The sequence below is a fragment of the Paramisgurnus dabryanus genome, chromosome 15, assembly GCF_030506205.2.
Source record: "Paramisgurnus dabryanus chromosome 15, PD_genome_1.1, whole genome shotgun sequence".
Taxonomy (NCBI): domain Eukaryota; kingdom Metazoa; phylum Chordata; class Actinopteri; order Cypriniformes; family Cobitidae; genus Paramisgurnus; species Paramisgurnus dabryanus.
In genome coordinates, this window is record NC_133351.1 from 23,269,187 (window position 1) to 23,289,822 (window position 20,636).

Below are 20,636 nucleotides of genomic sequence, written 5' to 3' on the forward strand. Positions count from 1 at the left end.
ATCAGTAAACTGTAAACCATTAGCAATTGCATCCGCAGTCACTGATAGATGTGTTTATTTATAAGAAATCAACTTCAGCTGTTGAATAACTATGAAAATTTAAGTTTCATAATTAACTCAGTGCTTCCGTCAAAGGAAAGACTTCCTGTCTAGCTCTTTGAAACTTAATTTGCATGTTTTTAAGTCAAACAGCTACAGTATGGTGTACATGAATAACCACTAATACCACGCTGCAAATGAACAATTTCACAAATCATGTACAGTGGTATGCAAAAGCTTGGGCACCCCTGACAATTTCCATGATTTTCATTTATAAATATTTGTGTGTGCTTTGGATCAGCAATTTTATTTTGATCTATCAAATAACCAAAGGGCAGCAGCAATATTACAGTGAATTGAGGTTAATTGGATTAACAGAAAATGTGCAATAGGCATCGAAACAAAATCAGACAGGTGCATAAATTTGAGCACCCCAAACAGGAAAATCGCATGGAGTACCGACGTCCTGCAGATTTTAGTTCCAACCCTGATAAAACCTTTTCAGGTGAATCTTTAGACTATCATTAGTTGTTCAGGTGTGCTTAGAGCTGGAGCTAAACACTTCAGGACATTGGCACTCCAGGACTGAAGTTGCTTACCCCTGACGCTTCCTATAATCTGTAATGAGTGTCTGGATTCTGAATTAATGTATTTTGGACTATTCCTCAACAAAACATCGCCAGGTTAGCATGGACAGCAGACTTCAAACCACCCCACAGATGTCAATGATATTCAGGTTTGGAACTAGGATGGCCATTCCAGAGCATATCAGAATGTACTCGGTCCTCTGCATAAATGCCCAAGTATTTTGAGCAGTGTTTTGGGTCTTTGTCTTGTTGAAATATCTAGCCACGGCGTTCCTTCAACTTTGAGACTGATTCCTCAACATTATTCTCAAGAATCTGTTGATATTGAGTGGAATCCATGTGACCCTCAACTTTAACCAGATTTCCAGTACCAGCCCTGGCCACACAGCCCCACAGCATGATGGAACCTCCACCAAATTTTACTGTGGGTAACAAGTGTTTTTCTTGGAACGCTGTGTTATTTTGCCGGCGTGCATAACGCCCCTTGTTATGACCAAATAACTCAATCTTTGTTTCATCAGTCCACAACCCCTTATTCCAAAATGAAGCTGGCTTGTCCAAATGCCTGCATACCTCAAGCCACTGTGTGCAGAAAAGGCTTCTTTTGCATCAAAGTGCAAAGTGCGCTGAATTTTTTAACAATGCACAGTGACACCATCTGCAGAAAGTTGATCTTGCAGGTCTTTGGAAGTGGTCTGTGGGCTGTTTTTAACCTTCCTCACCATTCTTCGCCTTTGCCTCTCTTATATTTTACGTGGCCTGCCACTTCTGTGCCTGTTGTCTTCCATTTCCTCACTATGTTCCTCACAGTGGACACTGACAGCTTATATCTCTGCGATAACTTTTTTTAGCCTTTCCCTAAACTATAATGTTGAACAATTTTTGATTTTAGGTCATTTGAGAGTTGTTTTGAGGCCTCCATGTTGTCACTCTTCAGAGGAAAGTCAAAGAGAACAACAACGTGCAATTGGCCACCTTAAATAAAAAAAATGTATGATTGGATGCACCTATCTATGAAGTTCAAGGCTTAATGAGCTCCCCAAACCAGTTGTGTGTTCCAATTAATCAGTGCTAAGTAGTTACAGGTATTTAAATCAACAAAAAGACAAGGGTGCCCAAATTTATGCACCTGTCTATTTTCGTTTTGATGCATATTGCACATTTTCTGTTAATCCAATAAACCTCACTTCACTACTGAAATATTACTGTGTCCTTCAGTTATTTGATGGATCAAAATGAAATTGCTGATCCAAACACCCAAATATTTATAAATGAAAATCATGGAAATTGTCAGGGGTGCCCAAACTTTTGCATATGACTGTAACTGTGATCAAAACAGACCGCAGTGTTCCATGGCCTATAAAGATCTTTTGCAGACAATTTAGGAAATTTCTTAAACAGTGCATGACAATCCTTGTTTGGGTTGCTAAAACAGTCAACAACAAAACTTCTCCAACCACCCAATTGTTTTGATTCAACATAATGAACAAGTAATTGATTACAATGATTACCATCTCCACAAATCAAGAAGCAGATCAGAGAGCAGCAGTGTTTCGTAGCTGTTTGTGTAGTTTCATGCAATGCTTACATTAGTTTTTGCTATTCTTTGAAAGCTTTAAAAAATTCTGTAGAAATTACAGTATTACTGGGTATTACTGGCAACTAGCTTGGCAATAACTTACTGTAGATTTAACATTCATTTTATTTACTGGCAACAGTTTGTTCAAAGTTAAATGAACATTAAAAATGTTCAGTCTTTATCTTCTACAGTAAGTTACTGGCAACCAGCTGCATAATTACAGCAAATGTTTTACAGTGATTAGCCAACAACAGCTACATTATGCCAGTCCAAAAGCTCTTTCCTACCGTAGTACACTGTAATGACAAAATATCGGATTTCCTGTTGGAAACCGGAATGTTTAATACTTATCTTTTTTGTCCTCTATGGTTTTCCTGCAAAAAACGAATTTCTTCACAGATGTGTCAGTGCTCCACAGCAGGGGATTGAACCTTCTAATTCTTTCAAAAACCTCCCTAGTAACTGGAGTAAGTGCACTGTCAATCTTTTCAACCCTCGATTCTGTTTCTTTTCAAGCATTTGACCTTTAATTTAAATAGCAAGTAACTAAAGGAAGACATGGGATGGTTTAACCCAGGGGTGTCCAAAGTCGGTCCTGGAGGGCCGGCGTCCTGCAGAGTTTAGCTAAAACTTCCCTCACCACACCTGCCTCAAAGTATCTAGTCTGCCTAGTAAGACCTTGATTAGCTGGATCAGGTGTGTTTAATTAGGGTTGGAATAAAACTCTGCAGAGACACCGGCCCTCCAGGAGCAGGATTGGACATCCCTGGTTTAACCTATAATATTGTGCTTCTCTTTAAAAACATGAAAAAAAAAACTATGAATAAAACTATTAAAAAATTTCAGTAATGCTGTAAATAAAAAATTAGTATAGATTGAAACAAATTATAGTTTGTTTATGGACGTTTTCTAACAGAATTTCTTTTTGTGATCATTTCACAATTTCCAACACAATCGTACGGTTTACAAGGTGTCTAATTCATATTAATTCGCTCAGTCTTATATGTTTAAGTAGTTCCCTCTGTGGTAAAAAAAAATTATGAAGCCCCTATTTATAATGCATTATAATGCAGTCATAATAAACGTTATAATATGTTATATTGTCTAATAAATAATCATAACAACAGTTACAATACATTATAATTGATCATGTGTGACTATAACTTTTAGAAGTTTGATGATTTGTAACACATGATGAACCAGGTACCATAGTTATGATGTATTATAGGTGCAAGTACAGCTACTATACAGGTTTCATATCTTGACATTGCAAAATATCTTACTACATTGTATAAGTGGTCTTTTAATGTTTTAAGTAAAGTGAAAAATGCTAAATCTTACAAAAATCCACAATGCTTTGACGGCTTTAAGTAAAGTAACAGAAGCTAGGTTGTCTCATTATAAATTGTCATAAGATATATGTAGTGATTATAAGACATTTAATTTAACCTGCTTTTATCCCAGTGACATTGAGTGTGCGGGGTCGGACTTCATTGTGGCTTTTTACTAATAATTGTGTATTTTTATATCATTCACACTGAACAATTTATACAAATAATGACTTTTTTAATGAAATGAGGCTGTAATTTCTTTTTAAAATCAAAACATCAAATGTGGGTACATATTTGTATCTTTCTCTATTTGTGTGACATAACATCTCTGCCTGCACTGAATCAACCATGAAACTAACAGACTGTGAATAATACAAATGTCCCTGGTGGGGCCACTTGGACAAGGACAAGCTATTACCATGTACAATGCCGTTTTGCCAAGGCAAAGTGCACACTTCTCTCAGCACACCTCTTTATCGTGGGAAATTTCAATTCAACATTATCTTTTGCCTTGGGGCTCTTTTGATTATCACTACTCTTTTACTCTTTATGAGTCATTACATCAAAAACCTGAAATTGCTAAATGATTAATAAATGCAAAATTACTGTAATGATTTTGCCTTTTTACCATTATGTTCTTATGTTCTCTCTTTCTCAGAAACTCAACTAATGATCAGAAGTGTGAATAAATGTTGCTAAATTACCTTAATGTTTCATCATTAAATAGATCATAGAGAAAGGGCTTCCCCAGTTGACAATAGGGCCCAATTAAAATCAGCATGTGTTAAATTCTTCACCACAGATTTCTTGGCAAGGACCACAAACCAGATGGAAGCAGAATATTGTTTTTCTGACGGTTGCGACATCTCACTGTTAACCATTTCTGTGGAAATATGCCCATTGAAATGTTTCTAACTTGTATTGAACTAGCAATAAAAAACTTAGTGGAGTCGGGTGCCTAATTGAAGACAGATGATTATCAATTCATTTGGAGTCAGCGGGGCCATTAACCCTCACTTACGGTTGATGTTATAAACTGTATCGACTCCTTCCTGTGACCTCACTGTGACTAAAACCTCTCTGCAGCAGTGAAGTAACGCTCTGTGGTTTGCTTTATTGATACAATTACACAACTCTTTATTTAAGTCCTAAAATTAAGAATTACAAAGGAGCATGGAATTTAAACATTAAAAAAGCTGTGGGTTTATCTTGACTTTTTTCTCAGCATGTACTGTAAGATGTGGTTGTATTTTGTGTTTGTCATGGGTTTGTTTTAAATAAAGTTTCTCTAATTGACTTTCCAGGTGATGTAAGACTGAAGATAAAGTGTATAAAGTATACATTACAAAGAATCAAAACTATTTAAATTATTTAAATTGTTTAAGACATAACCACAACAGTAGTGAGATAATCTTTGTGAATTTGCAATCTATCTATCCACCTGCAAAAATGTTAAAATATTATCTGTCTGTCTGTCTGACTGACTATCAGCTAAAATTTTATAATAGCTGTCATCAAAAATTTCACATTTGTTCTGTCTGTCGTTCTGTCGTTCTGTTTTTCAGCAAATATGTAAAAATAACTATCAGCATTCAGCAAGAGTGTTGAAATATTGTCTGTCTGACTTTATATTGACTACTGTATATAAAATTGTCTTTACATTACCCATGTTACCTGCATGAATAATCACTTCCACACACATGTACATACTGCACCATGTCCAGCAATCCCACACATCTCCATGAGGAGTACTGTCCCAACTTTCCACTTGATCCTTTCAGTCTGGATCTCTGTAATGAAGCACTTGTCCTGTGTGTGTTAGCGCGCGCTCGCGCCTGTATGGGTGAGCGTGTGTGTGTGTGCTGACGTAGAGGTGGGCTGGCAGAGAGTTAAGTGGAGTAGTCTGAGTGCCATCAAGATAAGACAAACATCACAAGCACTAAAGAGAGTAGACAGCTCAGTCTGCGTACTGATCAGTGTCCTCTGACAGATGATATCTCAGCGGATCTTCATCCTGTCTGTGCAGATGTTCATTCATTCCCCTTCAAACTGAAAGCTCTGGAAGAAAAGTTGTGAAGTGATCGGGGAATCGTCGCACCTGGCTGAAACTGTCCGGTTTATGAATGAGGTATCACGAAATCGGTTGGCACTATCCAGCATCATTTTATTTGATATCAGATGTGGAGGATCTGAAGCGGATCGCAGCTGTGATAGAGTTGTACAACAGTATGGATTACTTTATATTTCGAGTCTTCTGTGCGTTGGCTTTGGTTTCGCTTCTTGTTCAAAGGTAAGAGTTTGCTTTGAGTTATACTTTTTGTTTGCATGCACAATGTCGTTGCACACAAAAATATCGTTGACTCTCTTCTGCGCGTTGATTGCCAATTGAAGTAAATAAAATTCGGGATTGCAATTAAGCAACGTGTTTATGCAGTTAGATTCTCGTGCATCTTCATATAAATTTCTTTGTACAACTTTTGCACAGTTTTTGTTGGTTGCATCTTTGAAAAAGTAGTACAACGTGAAGTTTTGAATTAAAAAGGTTTGCTTTTACTACTTTGTACATGTGGAGTGTTAATAACAGTTTAAAAATTACCATTTTAAAGTGCCAGAAAATGATAATTAAAGTTCTGACCCATTTCATTTTTTTATTTCAATTTATTTTATTTTATTTTATATAGCGCTTTTCACAATTGTTTAATTGTTTCAAAGCAGCTTTCCATTAATAAATGCAGGAGAAAACACAGAAAAAAATAGTTTTTTTGTACAACATAAGCAGCAAAGTAGATTAAGTACTAGTGAGCGTAGTAATAATGTAAGGTATAGAAGAGAGTGTTAAGTTAAGCCAATGTCAGCAATGTCAGGGGTTGAAAAAGAATTATATTAAGTATATTAAATGATGCTATATATTTTCGTTTTTGTTCCCATATGCTGTTGTATTTCTATATTGTAGTATTTGTATGTATAGTACTGTTTGTTTGTAGTTTACTATTCCCAAACGTAGTTTTGTAACGTTTATATGAAAAAACAACTCTAAAGAAAAGAAACACTTCATCTGCTATTTGACATAAATATTTAGAAAAAAATATATCATGTTCTCTGTGCTGTATATGTTATCGTTTTCCAGCACACATAATAATGTATAAGTAATGTTTCTATATTTTAAGTTATGATATATACAGTAGTAAGTCATTTCAAAACTTAAAGCATCTTTAATATAAAACCAAAACAGAAAACCCCAGAGAACTGTATTTCTGTATTTCTATATAATGCATAATTTTATTATGCATTAGGGCAGATTTATGTTGAATACTTGATAGGGCTCTATTTTCTCTTCTAGGGCAGATTCAAATGAAATCCTGGGACTAAAGATCCCCTTTGACCCTATTCTGAATGCCAACACGGTGTGTTTGACTCTACCCGGCCTGACAAAGAAACAGCTGGATGTTTGTATGAGACATCCAGATGTGACAGCCTCTGCCATACAGGGCATCCAGATCGCCATCCACGAGTGCCAGCATCAGTTTCGAGGACATCGCTGGAACTGCTCTAGCCTGGAGACCAGAAACAAAATCCCCTATGAAAGTATTGTCTTTAGCAGGGGTAAGCAACAAAATAAATCTACATTTATATTTCGTTTGAGTTGAGAGATGAGCATACTGTACTGTACATGTGATGTTTTGTACTTGGGACAGAGACAGAAATAGATAAATGACTCTCGAAAAGTTCATAACATGCTTAAGTAATTGCAGAGATGACACGGAGTGCAGATGGCTCATAAAAATGATTGCCTGAGGTTTGTACACTGCAAACACACGTGAACGTTTAATATTATGAATGCTTTATCAATCAGGCATATCATTACGAATGTAAATATCCTGCAAGGGGGCTTCCCCGGCCAGCTAATGCTTTTTACTTTGTGCCAGTTCAAGTGCTGTGAATTAGCTTTCAGCATTTTCCCAACCTTCGGTGGCAAAAGCATAAACCTGTTTAGTTAGTTTCTGTAACCCAAAGTGACAGTTTCCTTCAATCTTTAATTCATTTTCCCACTTCCTGCCCCATCAGCGCAGCCGGGCGTGCCTCTCACTTTAAATTATTTGTTAGATTGATTTCTTCCAGGATTTTCATTCGCTCGGAAGGAAATCCTAAACAGCATTTCCATGTCCGTGTCTTCTGCCTAAGTGCCGTTTGCCCCCCATAGAATCATGAGAGGATAGCAGGAAAAAGCTGCACCGGCTATGTGTGCATGTGTGTGTATTTCTGCATGCAGGTCTCTTTTGCTTAAGCGTGTATGTCATTGTGGGTGGCTGGGTTTGTACTGTAAGTGTGAGTTTCTGTGTGTGTTTTGAAATGATCAATTGAACGTTGTTCAACTATCTCAGTCCCATGAGCTGCTCTGCTGCCAAGCGAATTCAGTGAATTTAAGACACTGATTGGTTCACACCTGATTTAAGTCTTTGAGCCTCATTAGTCATTGGTAATAACTGAAGATGGACAAAACAGGACACAAGGGTGAGGTGAGGCAGGTCTGTATTCACAGGCCAAACAAGACAAGCCCCAATCTGCATTAAACATGCTTTTTTAGTGGTAGACATGGGGTCATGTCTAGTTTAAAACTTGTTCAAACATGAAACTTTCTGTTTCAGTAGAAGTATCATTTAAAATTATCTAAAGGTCTTCAGTGGTCAAAAGAATGCATGAAAATTCAGTGGTGTAAACCTCATACAGTTTGCCATATCCTGAAAAAGAAATCTTAATTACCAGCCTGAGGAAGTTTTTTTATAATTTAAATACAAAAAATAAGAGTTTTATATGTATAATAGGGTCTGTTTTATGCTAAAGTAGTGCACTTTGATTTTAAGAGGCACAGGGAACTATAAACCGTTTCGCCCTCAGCTCTTTCATGTTTTTGAGCATGGCCTTTTTTAATTCCCATCTGTCCCTGAAAGTGATTCAGGGGAGTCTGCTTTTATGAGACCTCAGTTTATTATTGTTTGAGGTCATTAGCTCCCAAGACGGCTACGGCGCATGCCGGCACCTCTGGTGAGGAACCTTCTTTACCCTGGAAAGTCCAAAGAAATAAAAAACATAGTCATTAAATATTCTTATACAACGGCAATGGCGCAACTCGCTACCGATACGCTCCACATGTGGCTCTCATGTGTCCGACCCTATTTGCTGAGGAATTTCTTAAATGTTGTCGGAAAGCCTTAAAGTCCGCCACACTTCAGCTCCGATAAAGCGTGGTGGATGAGAGCTGAAATCCAGATGACTTCATCTATGCGCCATGTGATTAGCACAGATCAAACGACTACTAACAGTAGCCAGGTTAATTGCAGCCACGTTTTTGAGCTCAGCACTGGGACTTGTCTACAGCTGAGCACATGTCTGTGCTTAGCCAAGTTAGCCAGAAACCTCCACACCTTCTCTGCGTTGAGTGTTGAATGCATGTTGAGTGTTAACTAGATTTGTTGTTGTAGTTTTTTCGCTTGTGAGGTCTCTCTGTTTGTTGTGTGGAAGGAGTAGTGCTGCTGTCAATGGCACGCAAGGATCAGGGCACTTGCGGTTTCCCCTGTGCTGAGCGTGATAGCGATCTTCTCCACAAAGCACAGAGACAATAAATCCGGGGCAAACGTGTGGTGGATGAACTGGGTTTTAAAGAGGCTTGTCTGAATAATCCCTGTTGTCTCCTTGACAGGTTTTAGGGAAAGCGCATTCGCATACGCCATCGCGGCGGCCGGCGTGGTGCATGCCGTGTCCAATGCCTGCGCCATGGGCAAGCTGAAGGCCTGCGGCTGCGATGAGAAACGAAGGGGAGACGAAGAGGCTTTTAGGGTCAAACTCAACCGTCTGCAACTGGAGGCCATGAACCGGGGTAAAGGGATGGTCCACGGAGTAATGGAGCACTTTCCTGCCGAAGCTCTTGGCCCCCAAGACTCCTGGGAATGGGGAGGTTGCAGCCCGAATGTGGAGTTTGGGGAGCGCTTCTCCAAGGAGTTCCTGGACTCCCGTGAGATGTACAGAGACATTCACTCCAGGATGAGACTTCATAACAACAGAGTTGGCAGGCAGGTGAGAGACAGCGTTGTGCTTGCTGTGTTAAATGCTAACTGTGTGTGATGAGCAAAGGGTGGGTGACACTAAGCTGGAACGAACCAGAGTGTTGGATTACATTTTCGGAGAGTGCAAAGGAGATCAACTTTCCCTTTTAAGGTGTGTTAAACAGTGGTGTTCAAAGATGAGCGCTTCTTTTCTACTGAGATACTATAACCGTGTCACATTTACTGAAGGAGACAACAGCAGTCGAGATCCTCCTTTTGATGTACCCAGAAGCAACAGATTCGTTCCGAACGTTGTCTAAGCATGAAAGGATGCTCGTGTTGCAGCTGCACTCTTGAAAGCTTCGTCCCCGATTACGTTGCCAAGCTTAACATTTTGGTCTGTACATTCCCTGTGTTTGTCGGTTTGATAAAAGAGAGGCCATGGCATCTTGAAAGTTTTTGTGAACTTTTTGCCCGAGCTCCCGCCTGCACGCAAACGCATACGCCTGTGCCCCGTCCACGCTTAATTACGCGCACTCATGAATCTTTCTTGTTCTCCACCCCCCAAACCACCTACCAACACCAAAACACTTATATGAGCAATAACTCTACTCAAGCAAAAGCAAACACATGATGCTCTGAAACCTGTTATCTTTGGAGTTGGGATTGTTTAAAAGGCATTTAGGCTTTATCAAAATATGCCTTCCCTGGTGTGTCCTTTGATCAGTGAGTCTCTGCTGGTGGTGATGTGTGATGTGATGGGGGTGTTGTCGGTTTGCCCGTATTGGACAAATTGGATAATAAGAGGCAGGTTAGTGGCACCGCAGAGAAGAAAATAGTTTAGTCTTTACTGACAAATATTTTAAGGTATCATTTTCTTTTAGGTTTAAGTGAAAGTGGACCTATGGATAATAAGACATTGTACTGAAATGTAAGCTATGTAGAAAAGGTGCCTCAAAGGACAAGTTCGGTATTTTACACTTAAAGCCCTGTTTTCAGATTGTTTATGATGAAATAGAACGGTTTTGACTGAAATTTGGACATATGCGGCTGCCCCGAGAATTTTGGGGGGTTTGTGTTTCACCTCCCACCTTTACAATGGGTTTAATGGTGCACTGGAACAATCCTTCCCAAAATGCATTAAACTTTCATTTACAAAGACGTAAAACTTACAGAGTGGTCAGGGGTGTTCACTGGTATGCTCACACAAAACAAATCGCTGCAAAATACGCATTCCAACAGGTTTTATTGTAGTTTTTGCCAACTCCATTGACTTGTATTAGTTGTGCTGTGAGGTACGGTATTACTCCGCGCCGGGAACTTTGTTTCTATTCTTGCAATTGGCAATGGCGGATTAGCGCCACCACCTGGGCTGGAGTGTTTATTATTCAAGCTCTCAGCGGTGTGAGGCGTTTGGAAAAATAGGTCCACAAGTTAACAACGAATGCTAAAACAGCTGTTGGAAAGCATCTTTTGCAGTGATTTTTGTGTGAGCATATCAGTGAACACCCCTGACCACTCAGTGAGTTTCACGTCTTTGTAAACGAAAGTTTAATGAATTTTAGAAAGGATTGTTCCAGTGCACCATTAAACCCATTGTAGAGGTGTGAGGTGAAACACAAACATCCGAAAATTCTCAGGGCAGCCGCATATGTCGAAATTTCAGTCAAAACCGTTCTATTTCACCATAAACAATCTGAAAACAGGGCTTTAAGTGTAAAATACCGAACTTGTCCTTTAAAGAAAAACACCACTGTTTTTCAAGATTTGACTATGTTCTTACCTCAACTTAGATGAATTAATACATACATTTTTTTCAATGCGTGCACTTTTAATCTTTGTACAGCGCTTCTTGAATGTTTTAGCATTTAGCCTAGCCCCATTCATTCCTATGGCTCCAAACAAAAGTTTTATTTTGTGCCACCATACTTACTCGTGTAACTACTCATCAGTCTTTAAATAAGAAAAACATGGAAGTGTTTGGTGGCTTCTAAATTCATCCCTTTTTGGAGCCATAGGATTGAATGGGGCTAGGCTAAATGCTAACACATTCACGAAGCGCTGTACAAAGATTACAATTGAATAAAGGTAGGTATGTATTAATTCATCTAATTTGAGGTAAAAACAGTAAAATATAAAAAAAAATGGTGGTGTTTTCCTTTAAAACATTGTGTAACTGGGAAAATGTTAAATAAGTATAATTAAACTGATATGGAAGAGAAGAAAATGTAAATGTTAATGGTCACATGTTCACTTTTTTGAAGATGATGCTATTTGAAAGTATGAAGATAAGAAACAGAAGTTTGTGAATTATACAGCAAGCTAAAGGTATAGTTCACAACATGATGGTGAGAATAAAATAGAGGATACAGTACAAGCAATTTATTACCTGTTTATAAATATATGTAAGCACTTTGCAAGCATAACATAATATCTAAATACCTATATAAAATAGATATGTTATACTTGCAAAGTGCTTTAGATAAGCCACCTTTAGGGTAAGTATATACCATATAAACTCGGCATTGTACATACCTTTATATATAGTCATGTACTACTTTAACCCCCTACTTTTGCTCTTACTGTATGTACTATGTACTATGCAATGTTTTGATACTGTTTCTCACATGATGACAGCTCATGCGGTGTGCGCTCTTGACGTAGGTTGTAAGATATCCTGATGGATCTGTTATCACTCTTTATCAGGACGGCACAGAGCTGAGATGGACCATCACTGGCAGGTTCACACAAACAGAGTTGCAAATTGTTCATTGTTTAGTGCTTCCTCTTCATCAATTTGTCTCTGTATCGTTTCATCAGTTTATTTCTGGTTCTCTTGATTATTGAGACAAAACACACTCGCCAAAAAAAGTAACAGATAATAGCCGTGTTTTTCATCTGAAGTGCTTAAGATAGTTCTCATGCCCAACGTCATACTGTTTTGCTCATATGGTAAACTCCAGCTGTAGCAGGTGGTTTGATCCATCTGCCATTGTACATTCTTGTAGAGGCTGTTAATGTGACATATTTCCTAATTCTCTGTTAATGTGTCATTTTTGTAAAATAATTACCACTATCCGTTTAGAAAGTAGACACTTCAAAGGATTCGTGTTGTTATCAGTTTCCAAACAGATTAATTGCTATTTATGTTGGATGATATATAAAGGATGGTGGAACTTCAGGTTTTTTTCTGAGAAGCTGGTTAAGGAGGTGTGGTGTTTGATCAGGCTGCCAACGAGTGCGAGATTGGTGAGAGAGGAAAGTAAGGCTGTTTGGCAATCCAAACCAGATTATCTGTGAAAAATTATGAAGAAACTTTGTAGCTAGCAAAATATGTTAACTTTGACACATTTTCTCCAGGTGGTGTTACAAAATGACACATTTGTTAATTAAACTTACTGACTTCATAACTATGTGTCACTATAACTCGCTTGAAGACCAAAGACAATTTAAGGGGCAGAACAAGACCCGATATCCCCTCACCTCCCTACTACTCCCTCCCCGGGAACGGCAGTCGCTTGTGGAGGAATGTAGTGACTTTACTGGGATATATACATGTCGCCTCATGCCCACCCTCTGTTTCTCACGACGCTCAGTCTTGTTAAAAGCTCTAATTAGTGGCTGCTGGCTATTTGGAAACAGATGTTTAAAGCCAGCAAAAGATTTTAGACATCAAACAGAGCGGGAAGTCGAAAGACGTTCGCCCTTCCTTCCCCAAATACAACTTTTAAACAGTCTGTCACTGAAAAGCAACACACGGGGGGAAAGGAAACTGCACAAAGAGAATCGATTTAAGTGTATTGTTTTAGTTTTCGCCATCCACTGCTTATGGGCACATCATGTGGACAGGCAGGGCGTAAAAAACAGGGCATGTTTTTATGCTTGCCGTAGTTGCCGATTACATGGTAACATTTAGTTGGGTTGTAAATTATTTTTTGCATGTTTTCATTGGAGCAGCTTTTACTCAATGAAGGCTGACTGGGAAGCCAGGAAAGGTTTCTACTTTTAGAGCAGGGCAAGCGAAAAGGCAAGAGACACAGTTTGTATGGACATCGTTTTAACATCGGGATATTAGAAGCATTTGCTTGATTCCTCAGCCTGACACTAGATATAATTTAAATTTAAGTATATATCTTATATAAACATGCCTAAATGAGGAAGCAGATCAGAGACTGGTCACACATCTATCAGAGACTTTAATGAAGATGTGTGTTGGTACGTTGAGGTTTTGGTGGAACGCCTCCTCTGAAACATCAAAGGAACAGCACAATTCTCATTCAGCAATTCATCAAAGCCCATTAGACGCGGGATCATGTTGTCAGACAACCTGTCATCATGTTGTCCAAGACCTTATGTGGACCTTCCACTTATACTTTACCAGCGTACCTCAGTTGTAATACTGCTGCAACATACTGCACACAAAATAGTGGAGATGAGACCCCAACTCCAGGTGAGAATAGTTTTAAAAGCAGAATAAAAACATGCAGAAACCAATACACAAAAGTACATCCTAACCCAAACCCCAAATCTAACCCCAACCCTAAGCGACATTGTTTTGCACATATAATAAATAGCAAGGGATTAATTATGCACACAACCAAAGAAAATGTTGTGAATGGACTCATTTTTTAGAGTAGGACCTAAAATAAAAGATGGTGTATCATTTGTGGCTATCTGTGCTATCTGAGGCACTTCACACTCAAGTTTCCCATATGTCTACAAAAGACAATTTTTTACCTCATTATTCATTTGACGGTTGTTGAATATGTGATAATAATATAACAAAAATCACGCTGTAGCCTTATTCCGGAGAGTGAGAGCTTTCATTTGATATAAGACTTGCCCATGTTTGTCATACTTGAAAAATATGAAATACGTGAATATTAAATCATATAAAAAATTGTGGGGGGGGTGATAGTGTTAATTAAGTGTAAATAACTTTTTTACAGTAAAACATATCTCAAAGTGATGCATATCTGCAGAAAGTTAAGACTCTAAGCGTTCAAACAGTATCTCATATGTGGTACTGGGTCCATGATAGATCATTTCAAATTACAGGAATATTTTATATTAAGTCAAAATAAGATAATTTTGGACCCGGTACAGGGTCCCAGAGTTAAAGAAGTTAAACTTGAATTGTTTCATTATAATTTGAATTAAAAGTGGTCTAAAAAAGAATTGCAATATACTTATTGCCGCAGGAACTCTGGAACCTGTTTGACTATTCAAATGAAACTTTTCATTGTTTTTCTGTTTTATTTTCTGTACTGTGTAGTTTTACATCGTTGATTCAGTGTGCGTGTGTTAATGGGGACTGTAGATCAACGGCTGTTTTGTTGTGTACTGCCTGTGGTCCAAATGTGTTACCAATGTGCTTTGCTTGATCTCAGTCTGGTGCCAGTTTATGGGCAAGCCTGTCTCACTTCTCTTCAATTACAGTGGCCCAGATGTGCCTCTTAGTTTACTCTCCACCAATGAGATCACAGCACACCCTTCAAAACATCCTCATCTACTGTGCATTTGAAAAGAAAACGTGCAGATTTATAGGCCCTGATATGTTTTGCTTGCAAACCCATTTATATAGTGGCTTCTGCTCTGTTACTGTAGGTTTTAAATCAGCACATGTTTCCATGCACATCAAAAGCTGATGGATAACTTCAACACTTCATGTCTACGTCTGTACATCTGTTGCTGCCAAAGTTTCTTTGAAAGACTTGTTCTTTTCACGGTCGAAATGTAGGTGTCTTTGGGTTCGATTTCTCCTGACACCCTCTTTAGATTTTCAATACATCCTACGATTCTTACAATCTCCATGGCTATGGAAACTAAAGGATACATTGAATAAAAACTAATGTGATGATAAAGCCTATTGTTTCTCATTCTGTGCCACCAGAGAGCTCTGAGTTGACAGGCTTCACTTTTAAAGATGTTAATCGGTTCATGGCAGACACAGGAATGAGCTCAGCTTCCTGCACATCATTTCGTAGCTCCTCAGGCTAGACAGTTTGCCAGGCACAGATGCCCCGCCTTTCCACTCATTATCCTGTTGTCACTTACGTTGGGTGGCAGTTTCCAAAAGCTTGCTTCCTGTCTGCTCCTCACACTTCCTTTGTCGCCACGCACCCAGACCATTCCGACCCTCAGGTGCTATTGAATACATGCGGAGGAAAGAGGACAATCAGATCCTCCAATCTTTCATCTCATCATAAAGCTTCCTCAGCAGAGGCCACACATGGCAAGAGCAGACAGGTTCACATCCTCAGCGCTGGAGGTCAGAGATTTAAATACCCGTCAGGTCCTCAACACACAAAGCGAAAATATTTGACTATCCTTATTTGTCTATCCCCGAATCCCGTCAGCCTTCAGGGTACTGATTTGGCTTTCCCTCGGAAGTCTGCTGTCTTATAAAACGATTTGTGCTGATTATGCAAATATTGAGACTGTAAAGGGTTAATACCAGTATCATGGTGTTCACCTGAGCCACAGCGAGATCAGATTGAGATTTTGGTGTTTATGTTTGCAAAAGCAGTGAAGATTTTCTAGTACGTGATTCGCAACTGTGGGCGTATTGTTGTGATTGACTGTTATTATCTTTGGCCTCGGTGAGCGTGCGATATCTATCTCTCTACTCTTTGAGTTCATTCATGTTACACCGAGCTCCACCATTTGCATGTGCACCTACAGGGGCCTGAAATAGAAACCACCGACATGCAAACCGTAGCCTGAAGAATTCACGATCTTCAGGCACGCCAGAAGTCTGCTGAAAGTGACCCCTGTGTCGCTAGTAGTTTTGACTCATTTCCGAACCTATCAGAAGAGAAAGGGAAAAACAGTAGAGAAAACACGAGCCAAGCCGTGGCTGAGTGACATGAAATATTGCGGTTTCGTCTTGTTTAGCGATGACTGCACGTACGGAGAAACCCAATCCGCGGAGTTTTGACAGACAAAACTCAGCTTATCTCCAAAGACTTTCAAACTGTGTTTTGTCCCGCGGTGAGCTCTGGGAACCCTGAGACGGTGTGAAATGTGGGATTGCTAAAGCTTAATGTTTGTGCTTGTATTGTTGATATGGGTGGGTGCTGGGGCATCTGTCAGTAGTGAGGGTGGCCCTTCTTCCTCTCGGTAATTGGATCTAAAAGTTTATAGACACGGATGACAGACAAGCACATTGTTGAGAAAATGGGAGGTCTGAGCTTCTGAGTTGGGCATCATCTTTTACAACCAATGTTTGACATGTCAGAAGCTCAAATACCTCAACTATAAAATGCTGCCTTACTGTAAATCTATACCTAATGCTTGTATGATTGCAGTCGCAGTTTTGCACCTTTCAACACACATGATTCAGCTTATAATTACAGACTTGGTTATTTTTTGTTAATACCATAGCTTTAGTCATAAATTTCCTCAGCCCAGATTGGCAGCTCTGGTCCAGATGTGCTGCGGTTTCCAGTTTTTAACAGTTTCTTTGTCTGTTTTGCTACTCCACAGGTTGTGGTGGACCACATGAGGAGAAAATGCAAATGCCATGGAACGTCGGGAAGCTGTCAGCTTAAGACCTGCTGGCAGGTGACTCCAGAGTTCAGGGCGGTGGGCTCGCTACTTAAGGACCGCTTTAACGCCGCCACATTAATCAAAGCCCACAACAGAAACACAGGTCAGGTTGAACATGCACACCCCACCCACCGGCGGAGGGCCAATGCGCACGATCTGGTCTACTTCGAGAAGTCCCCGGATTTCTGCGAGAGAGACCTGGGGTCGGACTCTGCCGGGACGCAGGGTCGGATCTGTAACAAGACCAGCCATGGGATGGACAACTGTGAGAGCCTGTGCTGTGGGCGGGGTCACAACATTTTACAGCAGACTCGCAGCGAGCGCTGCAATTGCAAGTTCCACTGGTGCTGTTACGTAGTGTGCGAGGAGTGCAGGATAACAGAATGGGTGAGCGTTTGCAAATGATATAAGCAATTATGTATTAAATGTATCAAAGACAATAAATGTAGGGAGAAAAACCCTTATGCAGTGGACTGCCGATTCCAAGATTAGAATGGAAAGCACAAATGCGGACTGAGATGAATTCAGATGTGTGCACGGGTCCAAGCGCACGATTTCAGACTGATTTTGGACTTGCACTGCGTATAATTTCGGAAAGTATTTTTAATTTAATAAATTAAGAATATGAATATATTGTGGAGTATATCGTCAACAGAGACACAACGTTTTCATTTTGGTTTTCAATTAAATCAATGGCTGGTTGTATTTTAATAACAGCTGCGTGGGATTCCGGTACTTTAAGAAGAGAAATATGTACATCCATGATGTTTCATATATGTTTGCACAGAGCCATTGTCCAAAGAGTTTGCCAGATAAACTCTTAAGTTTTAAAACGGTATCATATACCAGCCAATATCAATTAAAAAAGGCCAGCAAATCTGAGTTATAAATAAAAATGTATACTGGCATTCAAAGGCTTGATGTTGAGAAGAGCACATCCAGATGAATGGACTACAGTCATGTGCAAGCCATAGATCAATGTCTGGTGACTAGCTGAGAACATCGTGTTACATGAATATGGACATTTATTATGCACAAGGGCATAAAAGGTCAGATAAATTGAATATATGGGAAAAGTTGGATAAAACCTCTACAGTTTTGTGTGTATGACATTACCCTGCAGTCTGTCTCTGTTGTTCACTGTAACAGGAATGTATTCACAAGATCTTGTCAGCAGATATTTAGGCAAATATATCAGCACGTCTGGTTATATCATCATATCTAATCACCACAGCTATAATGTGGTAGCTACAGTATAAAACACCAAATGTTATAAAAAAGTCATAATAAGATTTTTTTAATTCAAGACCAACCAGAAGAGACACAGCTAGCGCGATGTGACTATTAACATTAAAGCATCACTTTATTTATGTTTTAACATCTTTTCAGATTGCTCAAAGCCTTAAAGTAACTTAACTCTGTTCCATCAGTAGTTACAGTAGTAGGTATTTTAAAGTAATAAAATAAAAACTCTCCAAGGCCAGTGTAAGAAACTTACCATATAAGTTTCATGTTATTTGTTTTTCTAAGAATACTAGTCACTTTCATAAACTTACTCTGCTTTTTTCTGCACATCTTTTGACCAAATGAAATCTTACAGTAAGCTTTTTAACACTTTTGCTCATCTATACCGTCTTTTATTAGTGTATGATAGAAAATCAGCATTCATGTCAAAAGATTTTAAAAGGGAACGCCAGCAATTTTTATGTCTGTCCCATAATGAAAGAAGAATAAATTTCATTTGCTTGTCTGTTTTTTATCTGATAAGTTGGTTTGGTTCTGTTATTTCTTTCTTGTTTATTTATTTATTTGTGTGAGGTTTTCATTATGTTCAATATATAACACGCATCAAAGATTCATCTGTAAATCAATACTGAGTCATTTGCATTTGTCAGTTTCATAGAGTTCCTATTGCGGTGTGCTTAACAGAGAAAAGTTTCATTCAATTCGATTTGATTGTTTGCACATTTAGACCAATTATATCCTGGAGAAAAGACTGACAGGAAACACTGTGTGGGTGAATGCGATAATAAGCATTTTTTTATTTTAAATGGTATAATTTTTTAAGTTTAAATATATAAGTTATTTTATTTTGTGGATAACTTAATATTTGTAAAACAATAAAGAAATTAATTTTAATCAGTTGAAGAGTGTTAACATTTCTTGACACAAGTGTTTATATTTCACTTTTACAATGCACAAAATTTCAACATTTTATATGTTGGTTCGTTTCATAAATCATTCTATAAATCCTGAGATTTTTAAAGTAGATTTCTGTAAGATTTTTGTATTACATTAGGCAGTAATGCTTTATCCACCAAAACCGGCATATGCGCTATACAGTAGCTGAAATTAAAGGCAGGGATATGAACCAGCCAAAGTAAACAATAGAAACATGTACAAAAATATTCTATTAAAGTATGTACATGAAAGACTTAAGTGGCACCCATTAAGCAAAATTACATTTCATTTCTTACATAAGGAATAATCTTATGTAAACATTCACAAAGAAGCAGAAATAGACAGAGAGATTAAAAAGTATCATCTTCTCTGTTCTCTGGCAAAAGCAATCAACTTTTTTTTCATTGAGTATTGCAAAAGTATGAGGACGTGTATGTTGTTGGAGCCTGCAGAGAGATTCCCCCAGGGAATCAGGCAGCGTAACTGACAGCTTGTTGTGTATACAGTAGCAGAACTGATCACCTCTGCTATTAAATAAACATGCTGTGGCACAAATTCACATTTTAATTGTCTTTCGTAAAAAACACATTAGAGACATTTTGCTGATAGATAAGCGTTGCACAAATTAATTATTAAAGCACACACTGCTTTCAAAATAATGGCTACCAGACAAACATATTAATATGTGTCAAATAAACACAGGGCGAGAGTATTTAAACAAGATTATCTGTGAACAGTTTTGATAAAAATACATCAATATTTTGATGTTTCTGCATAAATAAACAAATATTGCTGCAGAATCTGAAACTTTCCACTTTGCAGCATGAGCTCACACATGACATACTGATCATATGCTCTTGTTAGCTTCCATTAACTTATTATTTTCCCATAATAAAGTGGGAACATAATTAAAAAAATGTTCAGTTTTTTTTATTTTTGGTTTCATCCTTAATAAAGTATTTGCATAGAAAGCACACTTCTCAAAACAATTTGTATATAGCCTGTCTGCAAAACCCTAACTATTTAAAATCTGCTCAAAAGTAAATATTTCTGTCAGTGCCATCAGGATGACAAGTCCTTGTGTTACTGCTCACGAGCAAGGCAGTCAAAATGCATAAACATGTGGTTAATATAAAAAGAGTACACTGTTACATGTCTCAGTTTTCTTATTGACTGAAAATCCACAAGTCTGCACTTTTTCAAAGTTTAAAAAAGTTTCAAAAGTATAAAGTTTCTTTTTTTTTTGCAAGAGATGTTTTTACTGTTGTCTGTCAACAAATTACAGTACAATGTAACTGTGGAGCAAAAAAGAAAAAGGCAGTACCTT

At 38.4% G+C, this 20,636-nt stretch overlaps 1 protein-coding gene across 1 annotated transcript; it reads left to right on the plus strand.

The window, feature by feature from the left end:
• The first annotated feature begins 5,372 nt into the window (after positions 1-5,372).
• wnt10a (wingless-type MMTV integration site family, member 10a) lies at positions 5,373-19,267 on the plus strand. Its single transcript, XM_065249051.2, has 4 exons — positions 5,373-5,826; positions 6,877-7,139; positions 9,235-9,608; positions 17,066-19,267. The coding sequence occupies exons 1-4, from the start codon at positions 5,660-5,662 to the stop codon at positions 17,531-17,533; spliced, it is 1,272 nt and encodes a 423-aa protein (XP_065105123.1). The 5' UTR covers positions 5,373-5,659; the 3' UTR covers positions 17,534-19,267.
• Positions 19,268-20,636: the final 1,369 nt, after the last annotated feature.

Coding starts and splice junctions, on each gene's coding strand:
- wnt10a (XM_065249051.2), top strand. CDS start 5,660: ATGAGGTATCACGAAATCGGTTGGCACTATCCAGCATCATTTTATTTG. Junction 7,140..9,234: donor AAGTATTGTCTTTAGCAGGG/GTAAGCAACAAA, acceptor TCTCCTTGACAG/GTTTTAGGGAAAGCGCATTC. Junction 9,609..17,065: donor ACAACAGAGTTGGCAGGCAG/GTGAGAGACAGC, acceptor GCTACTCCACAG/GTTGTGGTGGACCACATGAG.